Raw genomic sequence first — 17,872 nt, 5'->3', positions numbered from 1 at the left:
CTTGTGTGGGCTTGATCAATAAAAGACGATCATGGATGGAGGGAGGGTAGTGAGAGAGAAAAAGCTATTTATGAGAGTGTTGGCATCCCTCACTATAAATTTGAGCTTTGTTCTGAGCAAACGGTTTAACAAGGTAGCTGGTCTGGTAGCAGGTCTGCCCTTGTCTTGTAAATCACCACCTCACGTTTATATTTATAGAGCTTGTGCTCGGAGGTGTATGTGCACACACTCTCTCTCTCCAATATATTGTTCATTAATTATTGTGCAGCTCTGTGTACAGCTTAGTGTCTTGTGTATGGCATTCACATCTCCAGTTTTAGAGGTGTGATGTCCTCTGGTGCTGACACTGTTACACTCCCTAGATAAAAGCTTTCTCTCAGATTTATAGACTGTCGCTCACTGTACGGTTTACATCTGTCTGTGTGCGCCCTTTGCTCAGGTGCTGGAAAGCTTTAAGATCATGGACTACAGTCTGCTGCTCGGGGTCCACAACATGGACCAGGCAGAGAGGGAGAGGCAGATGGAGGGCTCCCAAGGCGGCAGTGACGAGAAAAGGCCCGTAGCCCAGCAGAAGGCCCTGTACTCCACAGCCATGGAGTCCATCCAGGGAGGAGCCGCCTGTGGAGGGTCCATTGACACTGATGACACGTGAGTTTAGCCCAAGAGATGAGAGACTGTAGGCAAAGGAAGTTGGTGAGAAGTGTGACTGCTACCACTCAAAAAAGGGGGACAGCTAGTGTTTTATGTGTAGCGTGGTGGTGAGTTACAGGGTGTTGAAACTAAGACCTTCACTTTAACACCATAGTAACAACAAAAATAATAATACACTTTAATTGACGTAGAGATTAGGAGAAATTTTAGGAGAAATTGTTGCATGAAAACAAACCTATGAAATAAGGATTGAGATAAAAGTTAAAAGGGGACTCTGCAGTAAGTTTTCCTCACGTTCTACTAACATTGACGGCAAATTTGAGACTTACCCATTAAACAGTCAGCAGTGATGTGCCAGAGGATATCCGGCTGTTCTTAGGTTCAGTGTGGATTAAAAAGTTGACAGTACAACTCCAGGACGAAAACTGCTAACTACTGTATGAAATTAAGGCTGTGGCAGAATTTTGACAGGGACAGGAATGAAGCAAGCTGCTTTAGTTTAAGCAAGATTGAGCATTTCTTTAAAAAAGTTCGGTGTATGCACTTTAGGTGAAAGAAATAGGAACACCCTACTGTCGCAAATGGATTCTCATAGCATTTGTGGTAAAAATAACATCTCAGTTGGGAGGAGCAGATCAAATTATGTTAGATTTTCTGTCACAAGTTCAGAAAAAAACCATAGTCAGCCATCAGCACCCTGAGCAGCGAAGCACTATGATCGTAGGAGTATGCATTATTTGGTCCAAGATGAGCACTCCCAGTGACAAAAGGATTGAATCAAGCTTTGATCTTTACATGATGACCCTGTCTGTGATATTTGCTTAACATGACTTTCAGTGGACAGAGGTGGTGAGGGTGAAGATGAACCACTATAGAGCAGCAATGTAACAGGGATTCATGCAGAACCTCCATGTCCAACAAATGCAGTAAATTAGGTGGCAGGAGGGTTTAGAAAAATATTGCAAATATTGAACACTTCCTGCATCTATTCCATAATAAAAACTTTAATCAATCATAGTTCTCTATGCTGGACAGGTTATCAATGAGTCACCTGCAGAAAGGATTGTGCAAATTGCTGCTGCAACAATGTTAGATCATTACAACATACAGTGTATAATCAATACACTGAGAGAAGAGTTAAGGATCAATTCTTTTAACAAATATTTTTTAACATTATTTTTATTGTCCCACGAGGGGAAATGTGTTTTGCAGCCAGCGTTCACATGACAACAGAATACAAAAAGACAACAATGACACAAAAAATATATATGTATAAATCATCTATAAATATATTATATAATACTACTGCAGTAGTATTATAATATTATATAATATATAAATTAAAAATGTTGAGCATAGTGTTAACTTTTTGTATAAATTATTATTACATCTACGGTCTATGTGACTCACACCCTGCTGGAATAATGAATAATGTAAAACTAAAAAAATGAACTGTGAAATTTGGTTTGGATATAAAAATTTTGACTAATGAAAAAAGAGTCACTTACTAAATCAAACATAGTAAGAGATAAAAGAGATAAAACAGACTTTTACATTTTCTTTTTATTGGCCTTGTCATTTTCAGGATGGGCGGTATCCCAGCTGTCAATGGAAAAGGAGAGAGACTTCTTCTCTACATCGGCATCATAGACATCTTGCAATCCTACAGGTGATCATCGTGTCATACTTCTTAGTCACTGCATCTCATGAACTACACTATGTATCCCACAGTGTGACACAGGCTGCAGATGAAGTCAAATAACTGTGTATACATACTGTTAGCAGAAACAAGTTAACCACTTCAGACAGCACAGTTTAGGTCCACCAGCCTGCAGGCGTTTGCTTATATGACCTGAGTATGTAAGACATGTTTAACATCACTGTGTTGAACGGTGCCTGTCTTTGTTTCCGCAGGCTAATCAAGAAACTGGAGCACACATGGAAGGCTCTGGTTCACGACGGGGTGAGTTTTTAATAGCTGTTTATATAAAGACACAGCCAATCAGACGTGGGAACATTCAGTATGCACACAAATGAGTTTATACACAGTGTTCTGTATGTATATATCAGCAAAAGGCATATTCACTCTTAAAAGCCTTAAATACAGTATGTGAATATTGTCATTTTATGTTGTTATATTATTATACTATCCAGACATGTCAAGCAGTTTTGTGTAGACCTACAGTCATCTCACAAAGGAGCAACAGCTACATTTAGCTTGTGCCAGATGTGATGAACTGTAACCTCAAGTGTTATTTGTTTTTTTGGATCTTTCCTGAACTTGTATGAGCTTCAGATTGTATTGGTTTGAAATGAAGAGCATCCTGTCTGTCTATATTCATTTTCATCTTTGTCAGCTCCTCTCTGTCCATCCTATACTCTTTGTCAACCTGTGTGGCTTACACCGAATTTCCTCCCAGCCAATCTTTTATACAGATGTTGAAGAACTCACAGCGAACAATTAATGTCTGAGGGTGTGTTTATGAATTAACACACTAGAGGGAAAATGAATAAAAAGAGCTAATGTATTACTCATATGTGAATTATGCTCTTATCACAAGTCACAGTTGCTAGTTAACATTTTTATATTGCTTTATACTGCATATAAGTTCATCCACTCACTGCTTTCTATTATTTGTGTAGATAAAAGAGACACACTTATCTCTGCAGCTGTTTGATAAACAGAATTAAAAGCTTTCATTTTGCATTCTATTATTTACAGTATCTGAATGATTGAATATCCCTTTGAAAGATATGTGGACATCAAAGACATTGTAATATCAACAAATCATGACCACATTCATTTTGAGAGACAAGTATACTCCCATAAACAAACAAGAGCAGAGACATGAAGACTGGCAGCTCCTGTCAGCCTACACACAATGTTTTTTATTGTGTGCTGCCAGGACTGATTTCACTGGATCTGGTGCAGTACTTTGCTTGAGGACTCAAATTAGGTTTGATTTACAGCACAAAATAGGGCGGCAGTTTTTAGGGCCGCTGTCTTTCTGTCTAGAATAAATGTGGCTAAAACCTCCAAAAGCATCTCTAAATGCCCTGTGGCAGGATAAGCAAAACAATGATGGCAAATTAGCATGTTCCAACAGGTTTAACCCCGTCAGTGCAGCAAAAAGAGAAATCCTTTGACTTATAAAGTGAGACCCTCTTTTAAAGCCACATGATCTCTCTTTTGTCTGTGCTGTACTCATTGCCCACAGTGGTGTGTTCAATTAGCTTGTTTTGTCTTTTTAGATCATCAATTTACTACTATCATATATGACAAACCAACAAATCATCACACTTGAGAAGCTGGAAGAAAATAATATTTATTGCTGGAAAATTGACTGAAAGTATTCATTTAAATAGTTGCAGATTATTTTTATAATTCATCAACTTCCCTTTAAATAAGAAATCACTTTATTGCTGATATGAAATGTGATTTGCAATTATGCAGATCCTGTATGTTTGCCTGACAGTATCAATACCAACAGAGGGATGTTATGAGTGCTTTCGCCTCCAGATCCCTCAGCTCTAAAGCGTCTCTTCATCCACTCGGGAGTTTATATTGTTCATCATCGTCTCCTCGTCAGATAGAATCAGTCTCCTCTTTCTCTCCTCTCAAACACTCTTATACGCAAGTTACTGTATGTTTGAGAGAGCAACCCCATAACTGTCTCATGTGCATCACTGCTGCTGCTGCTGCTGATGGGTATTCCACATTGTCTCTGCACTAAATACAGTTGGCTCAGTAAGTTGAATGCATCCAGAGATATTACTCATACTGAAGTCCAGTGATGCAGATGCAGAAAGCTAATAATAATCACATAGACAAGAGCTGCTCAGTCTCCTCCAATCCTCCTTCCCTCTCACAGTCTGAACCAAACACCAAGTGTCATCTGTCAGTCTGCTGGCAGTGTGATCTCAGTCTGCTGGAACATAAATAATGAAGAGACGTGTCTGTAGCCTTGTCTGACTGTGTTTCTGTCCGTCATGTTGTTCTGGCTAGTGGGTTGACCCAGAGAGAGGAATTACTGAAATGGCACACTAATAGACAGTTTAATCCACTGTAATCACTGGTTTGATCATTTTATTCATGCACCGTTTGTCTTATTAATCTCTCCGTCTCTCCCTCAGGACACCGTGTCTGTCCACCGGCCCGGCTTCTACGCCGATCGGTTCTTCAAGTTCATGAGCAGCACAGTTTTCAAGAAGAGTTCCTGTGAGTTCACTTTTACATTGAGACACTGCCTTACATAGTCAAACGGAGCTGTGTGGGTTGCAGAAGCAAATGTCAGATGCCAGGCTTTTGTCTGTTTTACTGCCGAGCCTTGACAGGAAAATGAGATACAGTAGCTAAATGCCTTATTAGGTGTGCTGGGAGAGAAACATTCATTTGATCCTCATGCAGCTGTCTTTTTCATCACTTTCCAAGAGTTTTCACACGAGGAAAGAATTACCAGTGAAGGGACTCTTAAGTGGAAGGAAAAATGTTAGAGTTTAGAGAAAGAGGTTCGTTTTACTTCAACTCACAGTCCTCACTAAAAATACAAGCAAGGTTTTAGGGCAACTAGACTTGCTTGTAGATACTAAATATCACTTAACATATAACTGTTGATAAGACGTTGGCATCAAGATGTCAAACACACTGATACACAGCATAATTAGGTAACATCAGTCTGGTGTTATGTTTTATTTATTCAGATCAGTTGACTGAATCTTTTAAAAACTTTTTGATTTCCTTCATGATCTTCTAGTTTTTTTTCTGCATCACACATCCTTGTCCTGCTGTTATTTCATGTGTTAATGTTAATTGATCCTCAGCTCTGAAGTCATCTCCATCGAAGAAGGGTCGCGTGTCGTTGTCTGTGCCTAAGTGTGCTGGCCCTGGTGCAGCCTGGTCAGCCAGCCAGCTGCTTTCTGAGAGAGACGAGAATATTTACGACCTGAGAGGTGCTCGCAGCTTCCCAACGCTGGAGGATGAGGGTGAATAACAGCTTTTTCAGTGCTTTACCCAGGATAACCAAAGACAGAAGATAGGAACAGAATTTGCCAATGTATGTAACAACAGGCTTTTAACTGTTGCCATGGGAAACAGGCTACACAAACTTCACAAGAAGTGAAATGAGAGCTAAAAACTAAAGAAAATTAGCCAGAAAACATGTGATACACGTGTCCGTTTATTATATCACAGACATTAGATGAATGACATTTGTAACTCTCTCTCTTTCTGTGCTTCCTCGTAGGGCGAGCAGATCTTCCGTGTACTCCTCCTTCATTTGAAGAGGCCACCACTGCGTCAATCGCCACCACTCTCTCTTCCACCACCTCTCTGTCCATCCCTGAGAGATCTCCATCTGACACGGCTGAACACCCTCGCTACAGGTGCTAATACACAGACACGCACACACACACACACAAACACATACACACATATACATGCCAGTGAGGCCATTAGTGATTCATAGATTCACTCTATTTGACATTGTTTATATTCATTCATTGTTTAGTGTAACTTGTGACATACTGACAAAGAATTTCATTAACAGGTGTTGTGTCCAGTATAATAAATCAAGCTTTTGTTAGAATAATCTTTGTCACAATTTACCCAGAGAAAATTCATATTATTTTTGTAATAAGTAAACAGAGTGCACTGACACTGTTTCCTCTGTCCCCAGGAGGCACACCCAGTCTCTCAGCCATGACGGGAGGTGAGTAGGGAGCATGAATGCTTGTTTCACTTCATAAATCTTTTTTAAGCAGAGTTAACTCAGCTGTTTTTACAAATGTTTGAGGCTGGTTAGCATCTTGTTTTCACAGCATTAGACATTTCTGGGTGTGGTGGGTATGTAGAGGAAAAATGTGAGGTCAGACTGTTGGTGAGTGTTTTTAAGAGTGGGCTCATTCTTCCTGTTGCTAAGGCTTCCTGTTGGTTGCGGGTGGATGATTTCCTGTGAAGTTATTTTAAGCTTGTTTGTTTGTGTACAGGACCCAGGAGGAGCTGCGTGTGCGTGAAGAGGATCAGCAGACCATCACAGTGGAGGTGGAGCTGAAGAGACACGACAGTGAGCCCACCATCTCTGTTCCACAGCCTTCATCTGGAACCAGGTACACCAACAACACAAAGTCCATGTGGAACCAAGTTAAAAAGTCGTTGAATAAAACATCACAAACATAAACAGTTAGTCGGCCTACTAATTACATTATCACTTGAGTCTAATGCTCTGATTTCCAGCTCATTCAATTGTCAAATGTTTGTATTTTCACTTTAAAATTTGATTTTTAAAGCTTCATAGCAGAGTCCGAAATGAACACCCGTGCAGGTGGATTTTCTATTTGTTGTGTAAATCTCAGAAAGCTATCCATCACTCTGGTGGGTATATGTTTGTAGCAAAATAGTCATGTAATAAATTATATGGCATGATGGCTCAGAATAAATTACTCATTTTTTGTCTAAACATTGCAGCGAAACTGTTGAGAGCTTGAGATGGACTGCAAAGAAGACAGCCACAGACCATCTCGAGTGCTCCTACTTTTTGTCGCACTGTTTACTGTACGGGACATCAGCTGTTCGACATTGCCGCTCATTAACCAAACTGTCGCTTGCCGCCTGTCTGCTGCTAGTTACTGCTAATTGAATAGCTATTAATATCTTACTATGTACGAATGTATATAACTCAAAAAAGCAATTAACAATGTGGTTGGCTGGTGGACTTTTTCATTCAGTCTCTGAGCAGGTGAATCAAAAAGTACATTTCGGACACTGCTTCATACAAAGTTCAATGACATAAAATTGATCATTTGTGCAGCATGTGTGATGGATGTACTGCTACAAGTGGTATGAGATTGGATATGACATGAAACTAACTAACATCACTAGCATTTTTACGTATTAATTTTGGATTTAAAAAAAAAAAGTTCCACATTTAAGTTATTTATATTTCAACATACAGTATGTATAGCACATCGTGAAACAACTTTCCATGATGTTGAATGTGTGTCCACATACACCAGATAGACATTAAATATGTGTAAATGGGGCACACAGCCCTTTGTTCTTTTTTCTCTGTTAACAATGACAAAAAGAGTGTGCTCTTTGCTCGTCATAAGCACTCAGTATACAGTTCATGTGACCCCAATAGAGAATGAATAAGCTGCAGAGCTGCAGTGAGTCCTCCATGACCCCAATCATCAATATGACTCAGTTTGATGCTGCACTATAAATAACTGCTGCCAGTGTCTCACCTGGGCTCAGCCAGCTGTTAGATTAGCACACATCACCTTTCTCTCCCACACACACACACACATAAACACTGAGTTCAGCTTGACCCAGTTGTGTAATGGACTCTGGGGTCCCCTGTTCTGGACAGATAAATGCTGCAGGCTCTCTGTTGAGCAGGCATCTACAGTAATTAGGTTATGAGAGAGTGCACACATGCATGTGAATTTAGTGTGTGAGCAGTGAGTGTTTTTATGGGGTGACACTACAAGGCGGGCAAGGGGATAAAGGAGCTCTGACATGGGGGAACCAGCCAGTAGAAGTAGGGCAGTGGGGCAGGAAGCCTGCAGGCTGGAGGCCCATAAAGCTGGGATGACCTTACTCTTTGCATATTTAAACCAAATTTTTAATTAAAGTTGACCAGTTTGGTAGTTTTTTTCAACTCTATTTGAAAGTGAAACTGCATCAAAAGGACTGCAGCAGGAGACAAGTCAAAAATACATCACCTCATACAGAAACACAGAACAACTAACTTTGCTAAATTTAAAAAAATCAAATCAAACCAAGCTTACATTACTCTGGGGTCAGGTTAGTGAGGATCAGGGTGTGGTTGCCAGGGGAAACCAACTGAATAATTCGGTCTGATGCTGAGAAGGCAGCGGCTAGACATATGGCCCGGGGGTCTGAAAAGAGCGGGAGGGGGGAGAGGGCAGTGAGAGCAGCTGAGAGTGATAGGAGAATGAATTAACCATCTGAATGACTCAACTCTGAGCAGCGTCTAACTTACCTGCTGCTGGGAACTGGTTGGATGGGGGAGGTGGGGGCGTAGATGGAGAGAACGAGGAGATGCAGCGGAGAGAAGGAAATGGGGGCACTGATTGGAAGAGCACGACATAATGAGAAGACAAGTAGAAAAAGTGATGCGTGGGAAAAGACTGGGAGCGAGAAAAAGAGATAAACAGCCAATTGGAAGAAACAATGTAAATGAGAAATGCAGGCAAACTGAAATATGGAGAATGCAGCAGGAGCAAATGAAAGATGGATGAAGATACATGCATTAGTGTATTTACAAGATATAAGATACATCTAAAGGAAATGAGAGATAGTCTTTCTGCATGGCAACCACCATCTTATCCCACTCATTTATTCAGCCAATGGGTTCTCTCTTTGAAATGCCAACTCGGCTGTTTTTGCCTCAGCAGCCAACTGCGGGGCTTTTCCTCTGGAGGAGCTAAGCTCAAACACAGAAGCTGAGAAAGCAATGTGGATGCGCCTAAATCCTTCCTAATAGTTGATGATCTGGCCAGGAACAATAAAGGATTGTGGCAGCACACAGCCAGCTGGCAAATCTTTGAGCTTAAGCAGCTAAACCACAAACACCCACACACAGACACAGATGTTGAATTTTAGTCAGAGCCAGTTTTCTCTAATAGCTTGGACCTGTTTCTCTGTCCTGTTGCAGGAAAGTGGCTTAATGGCAAGTGACCCAGTTAATGGCTCTTAATGTTGACATCTGCTGTGTGTGTATGAGAGGGGAGTCAGGCACGATAGAAAAAAAAATTATATTTATAATTGGGCTGATAATATGATACACTAAAAGTGTCATATTCTCTCCTTTGACTTTCCACAGTGAGGTTCAGGAAGTAGTCGGTGCTGAGGCTCCCAATGCTGCCGCAGAACCTTCCAGCTCATTGTCGCCCCCTGATGCTGCATCCTCCTCCTCCTCCTCACCTGCTCCTGCTGCTCCGTCTTCTCCCGGGGTAGCAGAGGAAGCTCCGTCTAGTCCAAAGGTGGTGGTGGAGGCAGACAGGGCCAGCCAAGTGTCCGGCTCAGGGTGCACCAGCCAGGCTTCAGTGGATGATGAAGATGACGTGCCAATCACAGATATCTACTTTGTAAGTAAAACCCCTCCAGACACACACACACACAACACACACATACATACACACACACACACACACACATATACATATATTTACTTTTAGATATTATCTTCATTAAGACCAAAGTAAACACATCCACACTAGGACGAGCTCCCATCACCTCTCATCTGTTTGAGTTTAACACTTTTATTTAGCCATTACATCATCCATTATATACAATCAGGCTCAGTGTATGTGTGATTGTTAAGTCAATGGACTGAGCTATATGATGCTCTCCTACAGAGGCGTTGACAGCAGGACGGCAGAAAGCAAGTGGAGACTCAGGCTGGTATGAGAATAAGAGCGTGTGCAGTTCTTGCTTGCAGTGTGTGGTGCATTCAGTTAAACACAATGTGTTGCTGTGTGCACTTCAGTTTTGAGTGTTTGCAGAGTGATAATAGCATGTGCACCATCACTTTGCTGTCAAGTTGTCAGGGTTCAACGCCGCAGACGCGCTCATGGGATCAATTTGTATGAATTATAACTGAAGCTTTGGCAATTTGCATGCACTCAATCTACAGGATTGTCCTACTGAAAGCAACCAGCCACCATCACCTGAGCACAGCTATACATGTATGTATGAGTGTCAGGTACAGGTTGGAGAGCAGAACCAGTGATCACAGTTACAGATAGAAATGTTCCCACCTGGCTTCACTCCTGCTGGGTGTCTCCTATCAGCAATCAAACACCCTCTAATGCGGCATGAGAAGTCTTAATGGTCCACAGCTTAGTCAACGAGCTCCCTCAGTTATTTAACAGCCCTCTCATCTGAACTGTTCTGGCTGATGCCCAGTTCATGGTTCAAAAGGAGTGTGAAGTGTAACTACACAGCACATGCCGTAGACAGTGTAGTCACAAGTGGCTTCTAGGGAGCGACCGAGTGAAAGTAAGTTATTTCATCCGCTGTTAACACGTTGCCGAATATCCAAACTGTATTATGAACACGTCACAAGCTTTGTATATGGAAATATGGACAGGTACATTTAAACTGTCAGCTTCTTCACTGCTTCCCTCAGTCTGCTAACCCACCATCTGATCATCCTCCAGTCTGTTTTTGCCATCATAGTCATCACTTCTCTGCTTTGACATTCCACACAAATCAGACTTCTGCATGGCTGCTCAACCTGCTTTTTCCACTGATAAATGTCTCAGCTGCTGGTAAAAAAAAAAAAAGTTATGTGTGATAACACCTTTAATTACTGTAAGTAACTATATTATTATGTATTGTGGAGTAGAGACTGTATTTTCTCAAAAATCCATGGATATTATCTTTACTGTTTGTACATTAAAGTCTATAATAATTGTTGGAAAGAGCAAATTGCACCAATACCACAAAAAACTGACTGAAGGATAAGTTCAACAGTATTTTGATTATTATGTCGTAAGTTTACTTTCTGTACATTTGAGCAAATCTTTGTTGTTTCATTTATTTATTTATTTTTGGTTGCTTATGTTTACACTGCACACAGTTACATGGACATAAATCAGATTTCTGTTTATTTCTGTGGGATCACATTTTTATCCACAACAAAATATGGTGTTAAAGTATAATTTTTTCCAGGGTGTTATAATGATACTTTGCAAGACAGCTAGATTTGTGAGATCACGCGAGAATCCATCTCGTAAGACTTCAAGTTATGCACTTGTTTCAGCGTTGCAAATCCAGCTGCCTGTTCTTCTCCAGACTGTTTCCAAGGATGACTTCTCAGGTGGTTCTGTGTTACAAACCAACTGGAGTGACAGGTTAACATAATACAGTATGTATAGATTGAAGGTTTTGGGAATATGTTTGAATTTAGATGCAGGAGATGACACCATGTAGCTCCTCTGTGAAAAGGGAGCTCATCATTTAGCTGTGAAATTGAAGTGATTGCTCAAGTAAGCCGAGACACAAAGGAGATGCGTGTGTGTGTGTGTGTCAATTCGCAGGTCCCTCAAAGTGTCATGTGCTTAAATTATTCAGCCGCTATCGACAGTATCCACATTCACTTTTCATGATTCCCGCTCTGCTCTCCTTCACCTTGTGCTCCTCCACATCTGATTGTTTTTCTTCTGTTGTCTGCTCTCCGTTATCTTCCTTCATCATTAAATAATCACCTCCCCTTGTTCAATCTAGTCCTAAACTTTTCATGATTTCACTTCCACTTCTCACTCTATCTGTACACTTAACATGACCTCTTTCTTTCTGGTTTTTTTTCCCAGTTCTGTGATTACTCTCATGAGTCATAATGAAAAGGGGTGAGATGGTAGTGTGTTGTTGAAGAAGGGGGGATTAAAACAGATTTTCTGCCAGCAGTGGTGCACAGGGTATTTCACATGAAGGCCTTCAGTGCAATCCCAAAGGAATCAAATCTCCTTCGAATACCCTCACAGATATATCACATAGCCCAAATCAATGTCATTACCAAAGAAACAAGAAGCAATTCCATACAACTATTCACATTTGCTTATAGGGCCACTAAGCAACCAAACATGCTGTAAAACACAAATAACATAATGGGGATTCAACAGGCTTCTCCAGAGATCCTAGCCTGGCTGCTGGGCCTAAACACACACTCAGAGGCCACTGAATCTGAACATCATTCATACCAGCAGCAAAAATCTAAAGCAATTAATAACCAATAGCTAGTAAAGATACATAAAAATCCATCAAACTTACCAAAGCTGTTTCTTCTCCTCTTTAAGCCATTGTGCATTCAAAAACAAGTACAAATCTCAAACCCTACATCTAATCATATGTCACTAAAGAAAGTTTCAATATATCAGATAATGTGATGTGTTATGGATCCTTAAAAAAGCAAATCACTCTGCTGTTGAAGCACTCAAACTCTGAAGGCCTCAGGTTAGATTTTTCACCCAGAGACAGCACAGAGAGAAAATCTGATTGGATAAATAGCTTTAATTTATATAATTTATATGAGCATCACTAAAAGTAGCATAGCTGAGAGAGAGAGAGAGTAGCAGTGAAATGACTTAACTTTGTAAAACACATAGCGTTTATGAAAATATATATTGAATTATAAGAATATAATGTAATTCAGTCAGTCTCTAGACCAGCAGAGAAGGCTTTGCTGGCCCTGACAGCTTGTCACTGGCTGCCAGACTTGTGAATGTTATCTGTCAGTACTGACTCACCCAGTGTGTCTCTGTCAGGTTACACACATTCAGAACAATCTTTTCCATTCTCATCTCAGCATGATTCCTTTATTTCATCTTTCCTCACTCCTTTCCTGGCTCCTCTGTCCTTTTCTGCCTCATTGTCTCTTTTTGTTTGTCCATATGTCGTGTACCACTGTTGTTGTCAGTTTCCTGATGGGAGGACCTGGGTGGTCTCTCCACTCCGACAGAGGAGGAAATGCCAGTCCAGTTGGCCAGTAAGTGAGAAGTGAGTTAGATGGTGCTAGTCTTGTCAGTGGAGCCTGTGGTTGAATTGGAGTAGAATAGTCTTATGTACATCTCTCGTTGTGGTAGCTAGTGCCACAACTTGTTGTCATGTGTGTGATTTGCTCACTACAGGTGTTTTTGTGATTGTCTTGAAAATAAAAACAATGCTTACATTCCCCGTAGTGAAGACGATGAAGTGTGGGTGGAGGGTTAACAAAAGACAGGCAGCTTCCTATTTGACAGCATCTCTCTTTTACTCTTGTTTTCATCTTCTTTTAAAGGACCAGTGGGTTAGATTTAGGGGGATATATTGGCAGAAATAGAATATGATATTCATAAGTATATTTTAATTTGTGTATAATCCCTTGAAAATAAGAATTGTTGAGCCCTTTTACATCCATATAGGGGGTAGGTCCTGTTCCACAGAGGCCGCCATGGTGCACCATCATGTTTCTACAGTAGCGCAGAAGAGACAAACCAAACACTGACACTAGAGGGGGGCCTTAGGCATTTTTCACAAGTTACATTGCCACTGTAGATTCCTCTACATGCTTGAAAGGGAGGAGTCGAGGAGAGGGGATTTCAGTTGGTTGCAATCTGCAACCTCACCACTAGGTGCCACTAAATCTTACACACTGGTCCATTTATTTCCTCACTCAGCCTGCCTCATCTTGCTTTGCACTGTGGATAGCGTGTTAGCTCCAGCTCCAGTGTGTGAGAGTAAGAGAGAGACATCAACCCACACCACCCCCACCTCCGTCACCATTGCTAACATACCGTGTTGCAGCTGCTTCCCTCTCTTAAAGGGCTGGAACCTGAACTAAGGAATTTACTGAAGCTTAGACACTGGGTTAAAACACAGTGTAGCCACACATAATGCAAGAGCGCTTCTGCTTGTTGGAAAAATAAAATATCCTTTTCTGGTGTTTTGCTTTGACTGAGGATGCTTTCTGTTTCCCCGGCATCCTGGCTTTCCTCCCGTCCCGGCTGTCACTGCAACCTCTGCTTCCCTCCCCTCATCCTGCCTGTTTGGCTGATGCAGCGACTCATCCCTCACTCTGTACACTTCACTTTGCTTCCCAGGAGCTTGTCTGAATGGGGCACAACATTAAGACATGTCATTCATGCACACCCATCGTAATATTCACACGTTTAACTGCACTTCTCCTCAATAGTACGACCAGTTATTTGCCAGTATTTACATCCATGTGTTCAATTCTGCTGCTAACTTCCAAAAGGATTAACACACATCCTTTTTTGACATTTTTACTTGTCAAATTCCCACTTTCTGATGTGTCTCAGCAACATTTCCTCCTTTATGCATCCCTAATTTTCATTTCCTGTCTTGTCTTTTCTTCTCCTGTAATCTCCTGTGTCTTTCTCCCGCCTGCCCCTGCTGCTTGTCTCTGTGCCACTGGCCTTTCCTCTGTCCCTATGGCCCCCTCTGCTGTGGTGGGTGTGTAAAAACAGCCTCCAGAGGACAGGACCTGGGTGTACTCTCCGCTACACTATGGCTCAGAGTCTAAGGCCCTGCCAGATGGGGATTGGGAAAGAGAGACAGTAAGTGAGAAGCATCGGACTAAAATGCACAGCAAAGGAAAATCCTCAAGACGAGGACTAAAATCAGCTTTGTTTGGTGATGAATCTTTATCTGGGATGACGAGGATGGAAAAGAGCAGTTGTAACTTAACACGTTTAAGAAGCTGCAGTTTTATGCTTTTATAGTTGAAGTAGATCTGGACTAAAAGGAAATGCTTCTCAGGTCCTTGGTCTGCGTCCAGACACTCACCCCCTTCATTACAGCATTCATTCCTCATTCAAATATGGGTGGAAATGGTCTCTAACATGATCATTTAGTCCACGACCAGCCATCCTGTGTCCCTCCAACAACAAGCTGCTCAGTATTTCCCATAAAGCATCTCTTCATCTGCCTCTGTGAAGATGTTATGTGTTCACCAGACTCCCACAGCTCACACTACACTAAGATGTGCACACTAAAGATACACTGAGTTCACAGAGGAGTCACGTTTTACACAACATGTTGATCAGATGTGATGTTGTTCGATTAGAGACAATATGGATGTGGGTTTTTTTTATCCATTAATATATGCTTTATATTACAGGCTTTACTTTAAGAGTTTATTTTCAGTGTTACAAATTCCAGGGGCAGATGTTTCCCCCAAACAGATCAATCTGACAAATACAAAGTTATAAAAAGTTATTAGAAACCAAACAAAATGTGCCAACAAAAAAGAAAACACGTGGCTCTGATATGCGGCTCAGACAAGATTTTATGTGAGGTAGGTCATATCTACTTTGTTCAGTGTAGCAGTGATGTTGGCCCAAACTGTATGCTGTGCTCTGAGAAGATATCATATGCATTCTCTATTCATTTCTACTCATTTTGCTCTACATCCTTTTTTCTAAGACACATATCTACACCAGGGATGTCCCATTTATTTTTGGAGGCATTCGTGACCATGCCATGTCTGAGAAAAGAAATGTCTTCAGAACATATTAGAGCAGTACATTAATACCAGGAACAATATTTGCAATAATGCTTTATTATCAGTCATGTTCAAAGGAGCTGGCTGCTTTTCTTCATTCTTTTTCACATTTAAAGTAATTTCACTCTGAAGACATGTAAGCTATACTTCTTCATCTTTTGAAGCATGGGCCTCCCTGCTACAATCTGTAGATAACATCTGTTTACAACAGGTTCCTGACAGCTGCTGAGACGGAACTGAGTGAGCTAAAATACACTAATACAATAGCCGTAGACAATTCAATACTTTGATATTTGAACTAGGCTCAGGGCTTAGCAGCATTACTTGATTGACAGTGTTTTATGAAATCCACAGCAGATCTTTGTCAGTGGAGTTAACACCAGCAGACTCACTCAGATCAAATCTCACCAGTCAGACTGCTGTAAACTGCTGTGCGTAATATGTATAGATACATTGTTTGTTTCACACGTTCACCGCATCTCTCCATCTGTCTCCAACAGTAAATCCTGTTCTCTATCAGAGAGGAGTGAACGTCTCAGCGGAGAGGACTCACTGGTCTGAAGCCTAGACCTCAGTGGTAGCAGCAGGATCTCTGTCCGGACCAGGATTTTAAACATGCATACAGAAACTGAACACACTGATGGGAAGAAGTGACTTGAGTACCAGAGGGGGTGAAAATCCTGACAGTGATAACATCACTGATTTCCAACCACCCCTGCCTTTCACCCTCGACAAATAAAAAAAAAAGATGAGTTTAATAATTATGTGTATGTGTGACATAGTACTTATAAGGCTGTGTAGTCTTATACGTTTGACATGAAATGCAGCAGTAACTCGTGTTCTGTTTCACACAAGCGCAGCCCTCTAACGCAGCTCTGCAGGCTCACCCACTCACTCTGACAGAGCAGCATGTAGAGGCGTGAAGTGGATGGAGCTACTGGTTCCAGAAGTATTTCTACAAATGGGAAGTTTTTCTTAGAACAATATCCTCAATGTTACTCAACATAGAAACACAGGAGTCTCCTGGATACTGGAACAACCTTGTAGGTGTCCAGTTTCAATTATTTCAACTTGAGAAATCATGTTTTTGGTTTTAATCAAGTTGAAATGTGAGATGGTTCTAAATACTTAAAAGCTGTAGCAAATTCAGAGCATTTCATCATTCTAGTTGTGAACAAAACTCGGTGCCATCATTGCTGAATTCATCCAGAATCTGAAAGTGAGTTCTTTCCAGCTGCAGATTGTAACTTTATAATTGAATGTTTCTTACAAAGAGTCTTTAACTTCTCATTTTACAGTTTTATGGTCACAGGCTTCAACTTTTTATCAAAGAAACATTTTCTAATGCAGCTGTTCATCTTTGGTACTGATGCCTCAACCAGGAGATTTTGATGTCCATCCAAGTCATGTAAGTCACCTGACTGTTAACTTTCATAACCAGGGGTACCTGAAGTCGCTCCCTCCACCACACAGCTCTACTGAAATTTGCATTTACTGCTTTGGCTAATCAAACTGGGTTTCCATACAGTACGGCCATTGCACTCCTTCACCTTTCTGACAGTGATTGAAAGAGCAACACGATAAATGAGATGAACTCCTTTTGAAGGTTGACATGTTCACCTTGGGGACCCCTCCCCACCCACCGTTATGTAGATTTCAGGGTGTGCAGTGAGGAGTGAGTGGGTAAGCCTGTGGAGTCGGGGGGCTCCGCTTGTGCTCAGAACTGGAGTTATCATATCCATTGTTTGGCCAATCGAAACAAGACATCTAGACGTCTGTCACCCTCATATTTCCAGTCGTGAATATATGGAGTTTAATTTATAGAAGAAGAAAAAAAGAAAAAACACAATTCCTTCAGTGGATATATACAGTATGGTGATCAGATGTTTCTGAATTCATGGCATAATGATTTATAATTTATGTCTTTTTTTTTTTGCATCATTTTTTTATTACATGACTTTTTTTCTTTGCTGTTTTACTACTGGGAACTTTTTATTTATTTGGTCTTGTTTGTATTGTCTTTTTAACGTCACTGTTAATGGTACTTTTTCACTCTTTTTTTTTTTTTTTTTTTTTGACTATTGTTTTTTTTTTTGCATCCAAAGAAGTTTTATTTGCGTTTTGATATTTCACTGCAGCTTTTCAGTAGATTCCCAGTTTGTTTTTACATCAAGTGTTTGTAAATACAGTGT

The 17,872-nt window shown here is 40.9% G+C and overlaps 1 protein-coding gene across 2 annotated transcripts in view; it reads left to right on the top strand.

Annotated features, from left to right (window-relative positions):
* pip5k1ca (phosphatidylinositol-4-phosphate 5-kinase, type I, gamma a) overlaps positions 1 to 17,291 on the top strand; it is a 43,406-nt gene extending 26,115 nt beyond the window's left edge. Inside the window, exons 8-17 of one of the 2 annotated variants that reach the window (XM_053321715.1) lie at positions 440 to 648; positions 2,237 to 2,320; positions 2,566 to 2,614; positions 4,786 to 4,870; positions 5,473 to 5,634; positions 5,895 to 6,033; positions 6,327 to 6,359; positions 6,637 to 6,756; positions 9,498 to 9,762; positions 16,181 to 17,291. In XM_053321715.1, the coding sequence (XP_053177690.1) occupies positions 440 to 648; positions 2,237 to 2,320; positions 2,566 to 2,614; positions 4,786 to 4,870; positions 5,473 to 5,634; positions 5,895 to 6,033; positions 6,327 to 6,359; positions 6,637 to 6,756; positions 9,498 to 9,762; positions 16,181 to 16,183 (1,149 nt within the window). In that variant the 3' untranslated portion in view covers positions 16,184 to 17,291. Of the gene's footprint in view, positions 1 to 439; positions 649 to 2,236; positions 2,321 to 2,565; positions 2,615 to 4,785; positions 4,871 to 5,472; positions 5,635 to 5,894; positions 6,034 to 6,326; positions 6,360 to 6,636; positions 6,757 to 9,497; positions 9,763 to 14,643; positions 15,200 to 16,180 lie in introns of those variants that run through there. The other variant, XM_053321716.1, reaches the window with a different exon arrangement.
* Positions 17,292 to 17,872: the final 581 nt, after the last annotated feature.

The sequence above is a fragment of the Scomber japonicus genome, chromosome 7 (assembly GCF_027409825.1).
Source record: "Scomber japonicus isolate fScoJap1 chromosome 7, fScoJap1.pri, whole genome shotgun sequence".
NCBI classification, from domain to species: domain Eukaryota; kingdom Metazoa; phylum Chordata; class Actinopteri; order Scombriformes; family Scombridae; genus Scomber; species Scomber japonicus.
The sequence above is the reverse complement of the archived record's forward strand: the minus strand, read 5'-3'. Positions and strand labels throughout refer to the sequence as shown.